The sequence below is a fragment of the Hemitrygon akajei genome, unplaced genomic scaffold, assembly GCF_048418815.1.
Source record: "Hemitrygon akajei unplaced genomic scaffold, sHemAka1.3 Scf000174, whole genome shotgun sequence".
In the NCBI taxonomy this organism is placed as follows: Eukaryota; Metazoa; Chordata; class Chondrichthyes; order Myliobatiformes; family Dasyatidae; genus Hemitrygon; species Hemitrygon akajei.
The window spans coordinates 361,819-378,549 of NW_027332060.1; the positions used below are offsets into that span (position 1 = coordinate 361,819).

General features: G+C 54.0%; 1 protein-coding gene across 1 annotated transcript in view; it reads left to right on the top strand.

The window, feature by feature from the left end:
* Nucleotides 1-16,525, top strand: part of LOC140724228 (murinoglobulin-2-like) — an 87,486-nt gene extending 70,961 nt beyond the window's left edge. The window contains exons 11-14 of the mRNA XM_073038707.1: nucleotides 1,925-1,993; nucleotides 2,100-2,205; nucleotides 3,702-3,740; nucleotides 16,425-16,525. Coding sequence (XP_072894808.1) covers nucleotides 1,925-1,993; nucleotides 2,100-2,205; nucleotides 3,702-3,740; nucleotides 16,425-16,447 — 237 coding nt within the window. The 3' untranslated portion in view covers nucleotides 16,448-16,525. The remainder of the gene's footprint in view (nucleotides 1-1,924; nucleotides 1,994-2,099; nucleotides 2,206-3,701; nucleotides 3,741-16,424) is intronic.
* The last annotated feature ends 206 nt before the right edge of the window (nucleotides 16,526-16,731 follow it).

Consider the following 16,731-nt stretch of genomic DNA (forward strand, 5'->3'; position numbering starts at 1 on the left):
TATGGGCCAAGTGCAGGTCAGTGGGACCTGAGCGTAGATGGACTGGTAGATGGACGAGAGGGGTTTGGAGGGATATGGGCCAGGTGCAGGTCAGTGGGACTTGAGCGTAGATGGACTTGTAGATGGATGAGAGGGGTTTGGAGGGATGTGGTCCAGGTGCAGGTCAGTGGGACTTGAGTGTAGATGGACTGGTAGATGGATGAGAGGGGTTTGGAGGGATGTGGGCCAGGTGCAGGTCAGTGGGACTTGAGCGTAGATGGACTGGTAGATGGATGAGAGGGGTTTGGAGGGATGTGGGCCAGGTGCAGGTCAGTGGGACTTGAGTGTAGATGGACTGGTAGATGGATGAGAGGGGTTTGGAGGGATGTGGGCCAGGTGCGGGTCAGTGGGATTTGAGTGTAGATGGACTGGTAGATGGATGAGAGGGGTTTGAAAGGATGTGGGCCAGGTGCAGATCAGTGGGACTCGGCAGAGAAATGGTCCGGCACAGCCGAGAAGGGCCGAAAGGCCTGTTTCTGTGCTGGAACGTTCCACGGTTCTGTGGCTGTGAGGGTTCGACTTCCGCCTCTGTCTGGGTTTCTCCCAGGACTTCCCCACGGATGAGAGACGGGTGGTGACGCTGCGGGACGCGCATTGACGGAAGTTGATGCAGTTCATGGTGGGTCCTGACGTCCATGGGACCGAGTCAAAACCCACCTTTGGATAGCGAGCTCAGCCCATCACACAGGCGGTCTCGAGAGTGCTGAGCCAGTCCCTCGGCACGTCCCCAGGTGTAGACCCTTCCTCGAACAGGGCTGCGATTTTCAGAGCTCTGGGATTGTATATGGGATGGGATTACCAACCCCGTTCCTGTACGATACACGTTAACGATCTGGACGAGGGGACCGAGCGTGGTGTCTCGACGTCTGATGGTGACACTGAACTGAGCGGAAAAGCAAATTGTGCCGGGGACGGGGAGAGTCTGCAGAGGGATAGAGATAGGTTCAGTGAGTGGGCCAGGGTCTGGCAGGTGGAGTACAACGTTGGTAAATGGGAGATCACCCACTTTGGGAGGGATAATGGAAGAGCAGATGATTATTTAAATGGTGAAAGATCACAGCACGCTGTTGTGCAGGGGGGACTGGGGAGTGCTGGTTCACGAATCGGAAAAGGTCGGTTTGCGGGTCCAGACCGCTGTCGGGAAGGCAAACGGGACGTTGGCCATCATTGCTGGAGGGATCGAATTGAAGATCAGGGAGGTCACGCTGCAACTGTACAGGGTACTGGTGGGGCCGCACCTGGAGTACTGTGTGCAGTTCCGGTCTCCTTACTCGAAGGAGGGTAGACTGGCTTTGGAGGCTGTGCAGAGGAGATTCACCAGGTTGATTCCAGAGATGAGGGGGTTAGACTGTGAGGAGAGATCGAGTCTCCTGGGACTGTGCTCGCTGGGATGCAGAGGAATGAGAGGAGATCTTTTAGAAACATATAAGATTACGAAAGGGACAGACGCAGGAAAGTGGTTTCCGCTGGTGGGTAAGGCCAGAAGTAGGGGACACAGCTTGAAGATTCGGGGGGAGTAGATTAGGGCAGAGATGACGAGGAGAGCGGTGAACCTGTGGAATTCTCGTCCCCACGAAGCAGAGGAGGCTCCCTCAGAAAGCATATTTAAGAAAGCTTGGATGGGTTTTTGCATCGTAGGGGAGTTAGGGTGACCCCCTACCCCTCCTATTTCTTGTGTTCATATATTCACAGCCGGGCTCGGGACCGCTCCAGCAAGGAGGGGCAGAGAGTGGAGGGGAGTTAGACGAGAGGACGTGATGCGAGGAGCGAACGAGGGGAGGGAGAGCGAGTGGATGGATTTGGTGGGTGGGGGGGGGGGGAGAACGGGTGAGGAATGCAAAAACCAAGCTAACGTTTGATCGTTATAAATATTTCTCCGCTACAGAAGCCGATCCACCCTCAGATCAGTAGATCAGAGACAGAGGATGGTCACTTGGTAATGTACATTCCAGAGGTGAGTCCCCAGTCTGCCTCAGCTTGGGGGAGGGGGTGTCTGGGCACAGGGGACGTAGCAAAGCGATCTGGTACTAAAACCCCAAAACCCACCGCTCGCCCCGCAGATGGACAGGCTCTCGCCTGTACGAGTGTCCGTTCCCGTTCGCCGGGAGTTTGTGGTGGAGAATCTTCAGGACGCCTACGTGACGGTCTACGACTACTACGAAACCGGTATGAGGCTGGTCCCTCCCTTTTCCTTTCCAACACCCTCCCCACCGGTCACCGGTCACCTCGCCTCCCTGCCCCCCGCCCCCAATCGCACGCAACGTCACCCCTCCCTCCATTCACACACCCCTCTTTCTGCATGTCCCTCCCTACCCATCAGCCCCCTCCATGCCACACCATCTCACAGCAACTCTCCCCTCGCTCCGATCCCACCCCTCGCTCCAACCCTCCCCTCGCTCCGATCCCTCCCCTCGCTCCATCCCTCCACTCGCTCCGATCCCTCCCCTCGCTCCATCCCTCCCCTCACTCCGAACCCTCCCCTCGCTCCGATCCCTCCCCTCGCTCCGAACTCTCCCCTCGCTCCGATCCCTCCCCTCGCTCCATCCCTCCCCTCGCTCTGAACCCTCCCCTCGCTCCGAACCCTCCCCTCGCTCCGAACCCTCCCCTCGCTCCATCCCTCCCCTCGCTCCGGTCCCTCCCCTCGCTCCATCCCTCCCCTCGCTCCGATCCCTCCCCTTGCTCCATCCCTCCCCTCGCTCCGATCCCTCCCCTCGCTCCCATCCCTCCCCTCGCTCCATCCCTCCCCTCGCTCCATCCCTCCCCTCGCTCCGATCCCTCCGCTCGCTCCATCCCTCCCCTCGCTCCATCCCTCCCCTCGCTCCATCCCCCCCTCGCTCCGACCCCCTCCCCTCGCTCCGACCCCTCCCCTCGCTCCCATCCCTCCCCTCGCTCCATCCCTCCCCTCGCTCCGATCCCTCCCCTCGCTCCAACCCTCCCCTCGCTCCAACCCTCCCCTCGCTCCGATCCCTCCCCTCGCTCTGATCCCTCCCCTCGCTCCAACCTTCCCCTCGCTCCAATTCCTCCGCTCGGTCCAATCCCTCCCCTCACTCCGATCCCTCCCCTCGCTCCCTCCACATCCCTCTATACAGCTCCCTCTACATTTGCTCCTCTAAACTCACGTTCTCGCCTCTCCCTCAATCCCTCCATATCCTGTTCCACACATTCTCGACCCGCCCCCTCAAGTCCATCCACTCGCCCTCCCTCCCCTCGTTTGCTCCCTGCATCAGGTCCTCTCGTCTAACTCCGCTCCACCCCTCCACTCTCCGTCCCCTCCCTTGATTCTCCTAGCCTGTCGCCCCTCAGTCCCCTCCGCTCGTTCTGCACGTGCCCCCCCCTTCCCCGGGGCCTAACTCCATCCTCAACTTCACCCTGCACTCATGTTCAGATGCCTCCTCCTCACCCCGTTCTGCACAAACACACTCTTGCCCCTCTTCTCCCTTTCCCTCCACTCCCTTTCCCTCCACTCCCTTTCCCTCTCCTCCCTCTCTCCCTCCCTCCCCTCCCTCTCTCCCTCCCTCCCCTCCACTCCCCCTCTCCCTCTCCCCTCCACTTCCCCTCCACTCCCCCTCTCCCTCTCCCCTCCACTTCCCCTCCCCCCTCCTCTCCCCTCCACTCCTCCAGCCCATCTGACTATACAATCCCTCCCATTTTATCTCCTTCAGATGAATCTGCCATCGCTGGATACCACTGGCCTGCACCAGGTGAGATCCCGCGGAGCCCCTCCCTGCGCGAGGGCAAATCTGGCGAGTTTGGGATCTGTACCACCAGCCCTCCCTCCCTCCCGTCCCCCACCTCCCTCGCTTCCCTCCTACCACCCTGACACTACTCATCAGGACTGGATGCGGCCTGCTTTTTGGGGGGGCAAGGTCCTGTCCGGGGTGGGCAGTGCAGAGGGGGTTCGTTACTTGTGAGGCCTTCCCGCCCTTCGCTGTGGGATGCTATAGAACAACGGGATCTGGGAATACAGTCTACAATTCATTAAAAATGGCTGTCACAGGTAGACAGGGTCATAAAGGAAGCTTTCGGGGGGACATTGGCCTTCATAAATCAAAGTGTTGAGTATAGGAGGTGGGATGTGATGTTGGAGTTGTGGAAGACGTCGGTGAGCCCTAATTTGGAGTGTTGTGTGCAGCTTTGATCACCCACCTACAGGAAAAATGTAATTAAGATTGTAAGAGTACAGAGAAAATTTACAAGGCTGTAGGGGAAAAAAAAACATCACACCACAGTGCAGGCTTTCGGCCTACAATGTTGCCGGGCCCTGAGGGCCTGAGTGACGGGGAAAGGTTAAGTAGGTTAGGGTTTTATTCCCTAGAACGTAGACGATCGAAGGGGAAATTCGATCGAGCCACACAGAATTATGAAGGGCACGGAGTGGGTAGAGGCTAGCAGGGTTTATTTTCCCCACTGACGCTGTGCAGGACCAGAGGTGAAGGGTTTGAGGGGAGCGTGAAAGTGACATGTTTAAAGGGAGCACGAGGGGGAACTTCTTCACTCAGCGGATGGTGGGGCTGTGGGCCGCAGAAGTGCGGGACCTGGTTTCCATTTCAGCACGAGTGCGCAGGTGGCGGGGGGCTGGAGTACCGCGGTCCCGATGCAGGTTAATGGGACCAGACAGAGTCACCGTCAGCAAGGACCAGACGGGCCCTTCAGCTGAAGGATAGCAGCGTAAAGGAGGCGACCCACACCCGTTCCACCATCCATTTCTGAGGAGGGGCGGGGCAAAGGTCGAAGGTCTGGCTCAGCCTCGCACGGCGACGGGCCGGACCCTGGGCCTCTGCCCATGAATCCACAGAACGGACAGAGGGACACGACAACACCATTAGAGAAGGAACAGAGGAATCTTGGGGTCCCTCAAAGTAGCCCTGCAAGAAGACAGTCGGGGTGGGGGGGGGGGGGGGGGGGGGGGCGATTGAGTTCGGGAGCCGCGAGGTAACGTTTCCAGCTCGGGAAAACCCTGGTTAGACCCACACTGGGGGTACAGTGTTCATTTCTGCTCGCTGTGTTATAGGAAGAACGTGGAAGCTTTAGAGATGGCGCAGAGGAGATTTAAGAAACACAGAAAGACTACAGCACAATTCAGGCCCTTCGGCCCACAATGCTGTGCCGAACATGTCCCTACCTTAGAAATTACCTAGGGTTACCCACAGCCCTCTACTTCTCTAAGCTCCATGTAACTGTCCAGGAGTCTCTTAAAAGACCCGATCGTATCAGCCTCCACCACCGTCGCCGGCAGCCCATTCCACACACTCACCACTCTCTGAGTGAAAAACTTACCCCTGACATCCCCTCTGTACCTACTCCCCAGCACCTTAAACCTGTGTCCTCTTGTGGCAACCTTTTCAGCCCTGGGGCAAAAGCCTCTGACTATCCACACGATCAATGCCTCTCATCATCTCGTACACCTCTACCGGGTCACCTCTCATCCTCCGTCGCTCCGAGGAGAAAAGGCTGAGTTCACTCAACCTATTCTCGTAAGGCACGCTCCCCAATCCAGGCAACATCCTTGTAAATCTCCTCTGCACCCTTTCTATGGCTTCCACATCCTTCCTGCAGTGAGGCGACCAGAACTGAGCACAGTACTCCAAGTGGGGTCTGACCAGGGTCCTATATAGCTGTAACATTACCTCTCGGCTCTTAAACTCAATCCCACGATTGATGAAGGCCAATATACCGTATGCCCTCTTAACCACAGAGTCAACCTGCTCAGCTGCTTTGAGCGTCCTATGGACTCGGACCCCAAGATCCCTCTGATCCTCCACACTGACAAGAGTCTTACCATTAATACTATATTCTGCCATCATATTTGACCTACCAAAATGAACCAGCTCACACTTATTTGAGTTGAACTCCATCTGCCACTTCTCAGCCCAGTTTTGCATCCTATCGATGTCCCGCTGTAACCTCTGACAGCCCTCCACACTATCCACACCTCCAACCTTAGTGTCATTAGCAAATTTACTAACCCATCCCTCCACTTCCTCGTCCAGATCAATTATAAAAATCACAAATAGCAGGGGCTCCAGAACAGACCCCTTGGACCCCATGCCTCCTTACTTTCTCAATAAACCTTGCATGGGGTACCTTATCAAATGCCTTGCTCAAATCCATATACACTACATCTACTGCTCTTCCTTCATCAATCTGTTTAGTCACATCCTCAGAAAATTCAATCAGGCTCATAAGGCACGACCTGCCTTTGGCAAAGCCATGCTGACTATTCCTAATCATATTATGCCTCTCCAAATGTTCATAAATCCTGCCTCTCAGGATCTTCTCCATCAACTTACCAACCACTGAGGTAAGACTCACTGGTCTATAATTTCCTGGGCTATCTCTACTCCCTTTCTTGAATAAAGGAACAACATTCGCAACCCTCCAATCCTCTGGAACCTTTCCCGTCCCCAATGATGATGCAAAGATCATCGCCAGAGGCTCAGCCATTTCCTCCCTCACCTCCCACAGTAACCTGGGGTACATCTCGTCCAGTCCCGGCGACTTATCCAACTTGATGCTTTCCAAAAGCTCCAGCACATCCTCTTTCTTAATATCTACATGCTCAAGCTTTTCAGTCTGCTGCAAGTCATCCCTACAATCACCAAGATCCTTTTCCATAGTGAATACTGAAGCAAAGTATTCACTAAGTACCTCTGCTATCTCCTCCTGTTCCATACACACTTTTCCACTGTCACACTTGATTGGTCCTATTCTCTCACGTCTTATCCTCTGGCTCTTCACATACTTGTAGAAAGCCTTGGGGTTTTCCTTAATCCCGCCCGCCAAGGCCTTCTCATGGCCCCTTCTGGCTCTCCTAATTTCATTCTTAATCTCCTTCCTGCTCACTTTATAATCTTCTAGATCTCTATCATTACCTAGTTTTTTGAACCTTTCGTAAACTCTTCCTTTTCTTGACTAGATTTACAACAGCCTTTGTACACCACGGTTCCTGTACCCTACCATCCTCTCTCTGTCTCATTGCAATGTACCTATACAGAACCCCATGCAAATATCCCCTGAACATTTGCCACATTTCTGCCGTACATTTCCCTGAGAACACCTGTTTCTAATTTATGCTTCCAAGCTCCTGCCTGACAGCTGATATTTCCCCTTTCTCCAAGTAAACGTTTCCCTAACTTGTCTGTTCCTATCCCTCTCCAATGCTGTGGTAAAGGAGATAGAACTGTGATCACTATCTGCAGAATGCTCTCCCACTGAGAGATCTGACCAGGTTCACTTCCCAATACCAGATCAAGTACAGCCTCTCCTCTTGTAGGATTATCTACGTATTGTGTCAGGAAACCTTCCTGAACATACCTAACAAATTCCACCCCATCTAAACTCCTCGCTCTAGGGAGATGCCAATCGATATTTGGGAAATTAAAATCTCCCACCATGCCAACCCTGCTATTATAGAATCTTATAGAATCGGTCTCCCTATATTCTCCTCGATGTCCCTGTTACAACTGGGTGGTCTGTAAGAATGCTAGTAGAGTTATTAACCCCTTCCTGTTCCTAACCTCCACACACAGAGACTCTGTAGACATCCCCTCCACGACTTCCTCCTTTTCTGCAGCCGTGACACTATCTCTGATCAACAGTGCCATGCCCCCAACTCTTCTGCCTCCCTCCCTGTCCTTTCTGAAACATCTAAAGCCTGGCACTCGAAGTAACCTTTCCTGCCCCTGAGCCGTCCACATCTCTGTAATGGCCACAACATCATAACTTCTAGTTCTGATCCATGCTCTAAGCTCTTCCGCTTTATTCATAATACTCCTTGCGTTAAAATAAACACAACTCAAACTTTCGGTCTGAGCGCGTCCCTTCTCTATCACCTGCCTATCCTCCCTCTCGTAGTGTCTACAAGCTTTCTCTATTTGTGAGCCAACCTCCCTTTCCTCTGTCACTTCAGTTTGGTTCCCACCCCCCCAGCAATTCTAGTTTAAATTCTCCCTAGTATGCTGCCTGGATTAGAGAGGGCGCAGAGGAGATTCACCGGGACGCTGCCTGGATTAGAGAGGGTGCAGAGGAGATTCACCGGGATGCTGCCTGGATTAGAGAGGGTGCAGAGGAGATTCACCGGGATGCTGCCTGGATTAGAGAGGGTGCAGAGGAGATTCACCGGGACGCTGCCAGGATTAGAGAGGGTGCAGAGGAGATTCACCAGGACGCTGCCTGGATTAGAGAGGGTGCAGAGGAGATTCACCGGGACGCTGCCTGGATTAGAGAGGGTGCAGAGGAGATTCACCAGGACGCTGCCTGGATTAGGGTGCAGAGGAGATTCACCGGGACGCTGCCTGGATTAGAGAGGGTGTAGAGGAGATTCACCGGGACGCTGCCTGGATTAGAGAGGGTGCAGAGGAGATTCACCAGGACGCTGCCTGGATTAGAGAGGGTGCAGAGGAGATTCACCGGGACGCTGCCTGGATTAGAGAGGGTGTTTTATGAGGAGAGGTTGAGTAAGATCGGGCTCTTCTCTTTGGAGCGAAGGAGGATGAGAGGTGACCTGATAGAGGCGTACAAGATGGTAAGTGGCCTAGAACGAGCGGAGAGCTGAGACTTTTTGCCGAAGGAGGGTGGAAATGGCTAACACGAGGGGGCATAATTTCTCGGTGATTGGAGGAAAGTATCGGGGGGCTGTCAGAGGTGGGTTATTTTACACAGAGAGTGGTGGGTGTGTGGAACGCCCTGTCAGGGGTGGTGGTAGAGGCAGGTACATTTGGGACTTTTAAGAGACTATTGGATAGACATGCCATACACCTGCTATGCTTTAATTCCGCCAAAACCTGTGGACACGTTGGCATGAGAAGCCAATGGAATCATAATATCCAGTTTTTTCAGTTTCACCTGTTTTGGATCATTGTATTTTACAAAGAAAACCTTCGTTTCATGCTTAAGAATCTCAGACCTTCTCTGTATGATGAGGTCGATATTCCGGGGGGGTGGGGGACGGACGGACATATCGGAGTTCCGGTCCCGCAGGCAACAGGGCTGCCCGTGGGGGAGCCAGTTTCTTCAACAAACTGCCAGGGTAATCCAAGTCCATTGAAAGCATCGCCATGAGTCTCACCAGAACCCGTGCAGCCGGCAGGACAGCAGCTGAGTTGGCGTGAGATGAACGCGGCGACGCTTGCCCACACGGGCTTTGAGCTCCTCGGTCATCCTCCGACCGAAAAATTAAGGTTAAATAAATAAAAACACGAGACGCTGGCAGAACTCAGCGGGCCAGACAGCGTCTGGGGGAGGAGGTAGTGACGACCTTTCGGGCCGAAACCATCCGTCAGGAGTGGAGTAACATGGGATGGTCGGCGGGGGGATGAGAAGTGGGGGGGAGGGATGAAGTTGAGAGCTGGGAAGTGATAGGCTGGAGGGAAATGGGCTGGGGGGGGAATGTGGAGAATTATGGGAAATAAAAGAGAAAGAAAGGTAGGGCTGGGGGGAGAGATTATAGTGAGGGGGGAAAAGAGAGAGAAAGAGAACCAGACTAAAATTATAGATAGGGACGGGGTAACGGGGGGGGGGGGGGGGGGGGGGCAGGGGTATCAACGGAGGTCTGTGAGTTGGATGTTCATGCCGGCAGGTAGGAGGCTACCTAGGCGGGAGATAAGGTATTGCCCCATCGACCTGCGTGTGGAGAAGTTAAGGGCAGATGCCTGGCCCGATCCAGTACATTAACTTAAGGCTGTTAAAAGCTTGCCGATGGTCTGAAAATTGAGGTCTACCGAGTTGCTGTTTGGGCGAGATGCTGCAATCTCCGACTGAGCAGCCACAGTATTTGCAGCGGCCTCTGGTCTAGACTCAGGTATCGGATCCTTCGGACAACCCCCGACCTTCTACCAGCTGTGCACCGACGTCGTGTGGCTGCACAGACTTCTCATACATGAGGATCTTCGACGTTTTCGCAGGGGCTCACACAAATACTCAGTGATTTCACCCACACCAATGCAGAGCCGATTTTGTCCTCGTGGCCAGTGCTCTCGATGAGAGGATCGGGATCTTCACAGTCCCTAACGAGAAGTGTTGACAGCCCGAATTGCCATATCTGGTTGGCTCCTTTGCACAGTTCATTAGATAGAGGTACAGCGGCTTCTCCAACTCCAAACTGTACAGTGTACGACCTCAGGCAAGAGGGCACCGATGCACCGTCAATAACTCACTCTGAGACGTAGGAAGCGAGGTATCGGCTTTTATTGACTGGAAGAATGAACAACACTACATCCTGGGGAATGAGGGCCGGCCTCAGGCCTCAATCGCCTTTATACAGGGGTCTGTGGGAGGAGCCACAGGAGCAGTCAGCAGGGGTCTGTGGGAGGAGCCACAGGAGCAGTCAGCAGGGGGTCTGTGGGAGGAGCCACAGGAGCAGTCAGCAGGGGGTCTGTGGGAGGGGCCACAGGAGCAGTCAGCAGGGGGTCTGTGGGAGGAGCCACAGGAGCAGTCAGCAGGGGTCTGTGGGAGGAGTCAGCGGAGCAGTCAGCAGGGGGTCTGTGGGAGGAGCCACAGGAGCAGTCAGCAGGGGTCTGTGGGAGGAGTCAGCGGAGCAGTCAGCAGGGGTCTGTGGGAGGAGCCACAGGAGCAGTCAGCAGGGGTCTGTGGGAGGAGTCAGCGGAGCAGTCAGCATGGGTCAGTGGGAGGAGTCACAGGAGCAGTCAGCAGGGGTCTGTGGGAGGAGTCAGCAGGGGTCTGTGGGAGGAGTCAGCAGGGGTCTGTGGGAGGAGTCACAGGAGCAGTCAGCAGGGGTCTGTGGGAGGAGTCAGCAGGGGTCTGTGGGAGGAGTCAGCGGAGCAGTCAGCATGGGTCAGTGGGAGGAGTCACAGGAGCAGTCAGCAGGGGTCTGTGGGAGGAGTCACAGGAGCAGTCAGCAGGGGTCTGTGGGAGGAGTCAGCAGGGGTCTGTGGGAGGAGTCAGCGGAGCAGTCAGCATGGGTCAGTGGGAGGAGTCACAGGAGCAGTCAGCAGGGGTCTGTGGGAGGAGTCAGCAGGGGTCTGTGGGAGGAGCCACAGGAGCAGTCAGCGGGGGTCTGTGGGAGGAGTCAGCAGGGGTCTGTGGGAGGAGTCACAGGAGCAGTCAGCAGGGGGTCTGTGGGAGGAGTCAGCAGGGGTCTGTGGGAGGAGTCAGCGGAGCAGTCAGCAGGGGTCTGTGGGAGGAGCCAGCAGGGGTCTGTGGGAGGAGTCAGCATGGGTCAGTGGGAGGAGTCACAGGAGCAGTCAGCAGGGGTCTGTGGGAGGAGTCAGCAGGGGTCTGTGGGAGGAGCCACAGGAGCAGTCAGCGGGGGTCTGTGGGAGGAGTCAGCAGGGGTCTGTGGGAGGAGCCAGCAGGGGTCTGTGGGAGGAGTCAGCAGGGGTCAGTGGGAGGAGTCACAGGAGCAGTCAGCAGGGGTCTGTGGGAGGAGCCAGCAGGGGTCTGTGGGAGGAGTCAGCAGGGGTCTGTGGGAGGAGCCACAGGAGCAGTCAGCAGGGGTCTGTGGGAGGAGTCACAGGAGCAGTCAGCAGGGGTCTGTGGGAGGAGTCAGCAGGGGTCAGTGGGAGGAGTCAGCAGGGGTCAGTGGGAGGAGTCACAGGAGCAGTCAGCAGGGGGTCTGTGGGAGGAGTCAGCAGGGGTCTGTGGGAGGAGTCACAGGAGCAGTCAGCAGGGGGTCTGTGGGAGGAGTCAGCAGGGGTCTGTGGGAGGAGTCACAGGAGCAGTCAGCAGGGGGTCTGTGGGAGGAGTCACAGGAGCAGTCAGCAGGGGGTCTGTGGGAGGAGCCACAGGAGCAGTCAGCAGGGGTCAGTGGGAGGAGTCAGCAGGGGTCTGTGGGAGGAGTCAGCAGGGGTCTGTGGGAGGAGCCACAGGAGCAGTCAGCAGGGGTCAGTGGGAGGAGTCAGCAGGGGTCTGTGGGAGGAGTCAGCAGGGGGTCTGTGGGAGGAGCCACAGGAGCAGTCAGCAGGGGTCTGTGGGAGGAGCCACAGGAGCAGTCAGCAGGGGTCTGTGGGAGGGGCCACAGGAGCTGTCAGCAGGGGTCTGTGGGAGGGGCCACAGGAGCAGTCAGCAGGGGTCTGTGGGAGGGGCCAGTCAGCAGGGGTCTGTGGGAGGGGCCAGTCAGCAGGGGTCTGTGGGAGGGGCCAGTCAGCGGGTATATGTAGTTCACCACAAGAGGGCACCGACCTCTTTGCCACAAAGTGATTGACCCATCACTTTCTCCACTGTTGAGTTCAAAGATGTCTCCTTTCTTGGTTGTTGTGAGATATCCGGTCAGTCGTGGTGAGCTTGGTCCCCTCCACCGAGGTCCGAGTTTCCCTCGGTCCCAGTTCCTCGTCAGGACAGTATCTCCGGGCTGAATCGCGGGATGTAGTCATCTTTAGGCTGGGTGTCGGCCTCTCCATAGGCCCTGTCGCTTTGGAGAGTTTTAGTTCAGGATTTCCCCATCTCCTCCCTCGAGGTACGCATATCCAGTTGGGCAGGTAAAAGCTTTCAGGGAGGAGTGGCCCCACGGGGTTCTCAGAGATAATTTCTGCAGGTCACAACCCTGTCTTACCTGATGGCGTGATTCCCATCTGGAATAGGGCCAAGGGTAAAACCTTCAACCAGGTCAGTCCAGTTTTCCGTGTAGGTCTGGCCAACTCATCTTTCAAGGCCCCACTGGCTCTTCCCACGGTGCCGGCTGCTTTCGGGTGAGGGTGCAGTGGGGTTCTTTACAGACTTCCTCGTTCATTTTGGCAACAAAACGTGGCCCGTCGTCCGAGCTTATTATGTCTGGGAGTCCGTAGCGAGGAGTTATTTAGATAGATAGATAGATAGATACTTTATTCATCCCCATGGGGAAATTCAACTTTTTTCCAATGTCCCATACACTTGTTGTAGCAAAACTAATTACATACAATACTTAACTCAGTAAAAAATATGATATGCATCTAAATCACTATCTCAAAAAGCATTAATAATAGCTTTTAAAAAGTTCTTAAGTCCTGGCGGTTGAATTGTAAAGCCTAATGGCATTGGGGAGTATTGACCTCTTCATCCTGTCTGAGGAGCATTGCATCGATAGTAACCTGTCGCTGAAACTGCACACAGAGTCGACTGTACTTCCTTAGAAGGTTGGCGTCATTCAATGTCTGTAGTGAGATGCTGAAGATGTTCTATAGGTCAGTTGTGGAGAGCGCCCTCTTCTTTGTGGTGGCGTGTTGGGGAGGCAGCATTAAGAAGAGGGACGCCTCACGTCTTAATAAGCTGGTAAGGAAGGCGGGCTCTGTCGTGGGCAAAGTACTGGAGAGTTTAACATCGGTAGCTGAGCGAAGGGCGCTGAGTAGGCTACGGTCAATTATGGATAACTCTGAACATCCTCTACATAGCACCATCCAGAGACAGAGAAGCAGTTTCAGCGACAGGTTACTATCGATGCAATCAGTCATAACGGTATTATTAGTCTTTAATCCATCTGCTAAATACTTCTACTATCACCTGTTACGTACCCCGTAACTGGGTCACTTACCAGCAAAGATAGAGAGGTCCGTTGAAGTCTGATGGTACTATTCTTAACAGTATTTATTGATAGAAATACACAAAAATAATATCAATGCAAACACACAGATAATATTCGTCGTCAATACTAAATCTAAAAGCGCGGGTATAATAATAATCAATAAGAAATAAGCTGTACCGTTGTCTAGGGGATAATGAATTGTCCGATGGAAATATATAGTTCGTTCAGTTCACACAGGCTGCAGCCGTTGGGGACCCTGCGTGGCAATTGTTGGAGAGAGAGAGAGAGAGACGGGTTAAAACTTGCCCATTCCGTTCATGATGTCAATCCTTCGAGAGTCGTTGAGAGTTGAGTTCCCCGTCGTTAGCTAAAAACCGTTTTCCCGTGGCAAAGGTCACCGATTCCGGGGCAAATGGAGGCGGACGCACGTGGCCTTCCCACCGGCTTTCGCTATCACGGGATCGCTAGCGTTTCTTCTGGCGCGTCTGAGGGGCTGTTCCCCCAGACCCTCTTTTTACCCTGACTCACAGGGTCTCAGGTTGGGGATGATGCAATCCCTCCACCAACCTCCCCCTCTCGGTTCATTGCCTGGGGGCTTCGATACATCGTCCAGGATGCAATACACAAGTCCGTCTCCAAGAGACAATAGCCGGTATCAATGGGTCCGCCTTTCGGAGGCCAGGACACAGTCCAACCCTTCTGTGGATTCCGCATGTCTTTCTCTCATTTCCTGTGTCCCCTGAACTGACTCAATAGATAGATAGATAGATAGATAGATAGATAGATAGATAGATAGATAGATAGATAGATAGATACTTTATTCATCCCCATGGGGAAATTCAACTTTTTTCCAATGTCCCATACACTTGTTGTAGCAAAACTAATTACATACAATACTTAACTCAGTAAAAAATATGATATGCATCTAAATCACCATCTCAAAAAGCATTAATAATAGCTTTTAAAAAGTTCTTAAGTCCTGGCGGTAGAATTGTAAAGCCTAATGGCATTGGGGAGTATTGACCTCTTCATCCTGTCTGAGGAGCATTGCATCGATAGTAACCTGTCGCTGAAACTGCTTCTCTGTCTCTGGATGGTGCTATGTAGAGGATGTTCAAAGGAGGGGGCTACCCCGCACCCTTCGGCCCCTCAGAGCTGTGGCGCATTCGTGACACCACCAAGCAATACCCACGACAATGTGCTCCCGGTAGTTCTGCACAAGCAAGTTGCAAACAAGGTCCGCCGGGCAAGGGGGTAGTTCCGGAAACACAAGGCATCCCCTTCCCAGGGTTCATTTTTCTTTACCAGATTTAGCAAGTCTTAGCTCGTTTCTCAGCCGCCCGCTGGAAATCAGGGTGCCACCAAGATTGTAATAATGTATTGACCATTCCCTCCTTGCCCAGGCGCGTACAATTCTGTACATAATCTACCAAAATAGATAAGAACACAGACCTGTCCCGCAGGGGTCGCCCGTAAGTTGGTCTGAGGTTCAAAAGGTGGGAACCCAGTTGGGATCATAGTTTGCTCTCTCCTTTACGAGCGTCCCCCTGTTGGGGACGTATCTCCCCCATATCGGGCATACCCGTCCTTCGATTATGTCTTTCGGAGCTTTCTGGGTCCCCGAGGGGACTAAAAGGGGTTGGATTCAAGGCTGTCTGTTTAGCTGCTGTATTAACTCATCAGATTCCCCAGTGTGGGCCGCACATTAACTCATAGCAAAAACTCGAGGTAGCTGTAGTAGAGCGGCGAGGAAGTTGTTTACAAAGGTAGCATTGCTAATGGGGTGGCCAGGGGAATTGGAGGTCAGGAATCCCGTAGTCAGTGCCCAACGGGAGTCTGTGTAAAGGTTCGCACTTTAGTCTGTCGGGAGGGTGCAGTCAGACAGCTCAGCCGTCTGGGCGGAGACAGTTGTTTCAAAGCAGAGCTTTAACCCCTTATTTACAAGAGTCCAGGAATCATTTCTCACGTCCCCCAATATCCTTAAAACTTCATCAACAGGAAAACGGAGAGAGAGTTAGATTGAGATTAGCGTAGGTTAATATTTCGGCACCACACCGAGGGTCGAAAGACCCGTACTGTGTTGCAATGTTTGAACACAGAAGCTGTGTTAAAAACGCCCCTCTGACACCCCGTCCTCCCCCTCCCCCTACTTTTCTCCGCTCACCAAGAAATGATGCCCTCTCTCACTAGCCATTTTCACCCTCCATCGGGAAAATGCCTCTGGCTGTCCAGTCTTGAAAATATGCCCCCTTGTATATTGTATATTTTGGAGGGTGCTGGCTGGCTCTCGAGGGCCGGAGTTACAGCGAGGGGGTAGGTAGCGTAGGGGTTTTAATCCTCGGAGAGCAGAGGACGGAGATAATGACCTTGCAGGTGCGTAGTGAACTATGAGGGCCGTCGATAAGGTGGACACGTGCAGGGAATGGGATCGGTTTTCCAAAGGGAGCGGAGTGTTCAGGAGCGAAGGGGGAAGATTTAAAAAGGGACTTGAGGGAAATGGTTTTCACCCAGAGGGTGGTGAGAATATGGGATGGACTGAGCTGCAGGAGGGAGGGGTTAACAACCTTTCCGTAGAAGGGGGGGGGGTTAAAGATTAAAGATGATCTTTGTCACCAGTACGTCAAACAGAGGGTGAAGTGTGTCACAGCGAGGGCAGTCGGCGTAGCGTGGCCACAACTTGCGGCAGAAGGGATCATCTTTCATCTTGAAACCTCTCCCTAGCGAAAGGCATTTGGACTGTGGGAGGAAACTGGAGCCCACGGAGCAAGTCTGCGCGGTGGGGTGGGGGGGGGGGGGGGGAGAACGCCCGAACTGTTGACAGAGAGACCGGCGGGGAATCAAACCTCGATCGGTGATTGCTGGCCACGGGAAATGGCGGCATGGACCAGTTGGGCCATCTTGAATGACTCGGTTCCTTTGCTTCCTTTCGCAGGGGAGGGAGAAACCGCGACTTGAAAAGGACTTTTCTCCGCGAGGGTTAAGAACAATGCTTCAGTATCTTGTAATCACTTAAAATAAATAAATTTCTTAATCCATCAGTGTCACACTGTATCTCCGGACCCAAGCGCAGGGTCACACGGAGACCCGGAAGGGTTAAAGAAAAAACAGGAATTTTATTAACCAGAGGGAGAAACAAGGTCTTGGATAACTCGGGCAGAACTTCTCTAGGCAAGGACCAGGACGACCGAGACCCTGAGGGATTGGCACTGCCCCTTTACAAACACTCCAGGGCAGGGGTG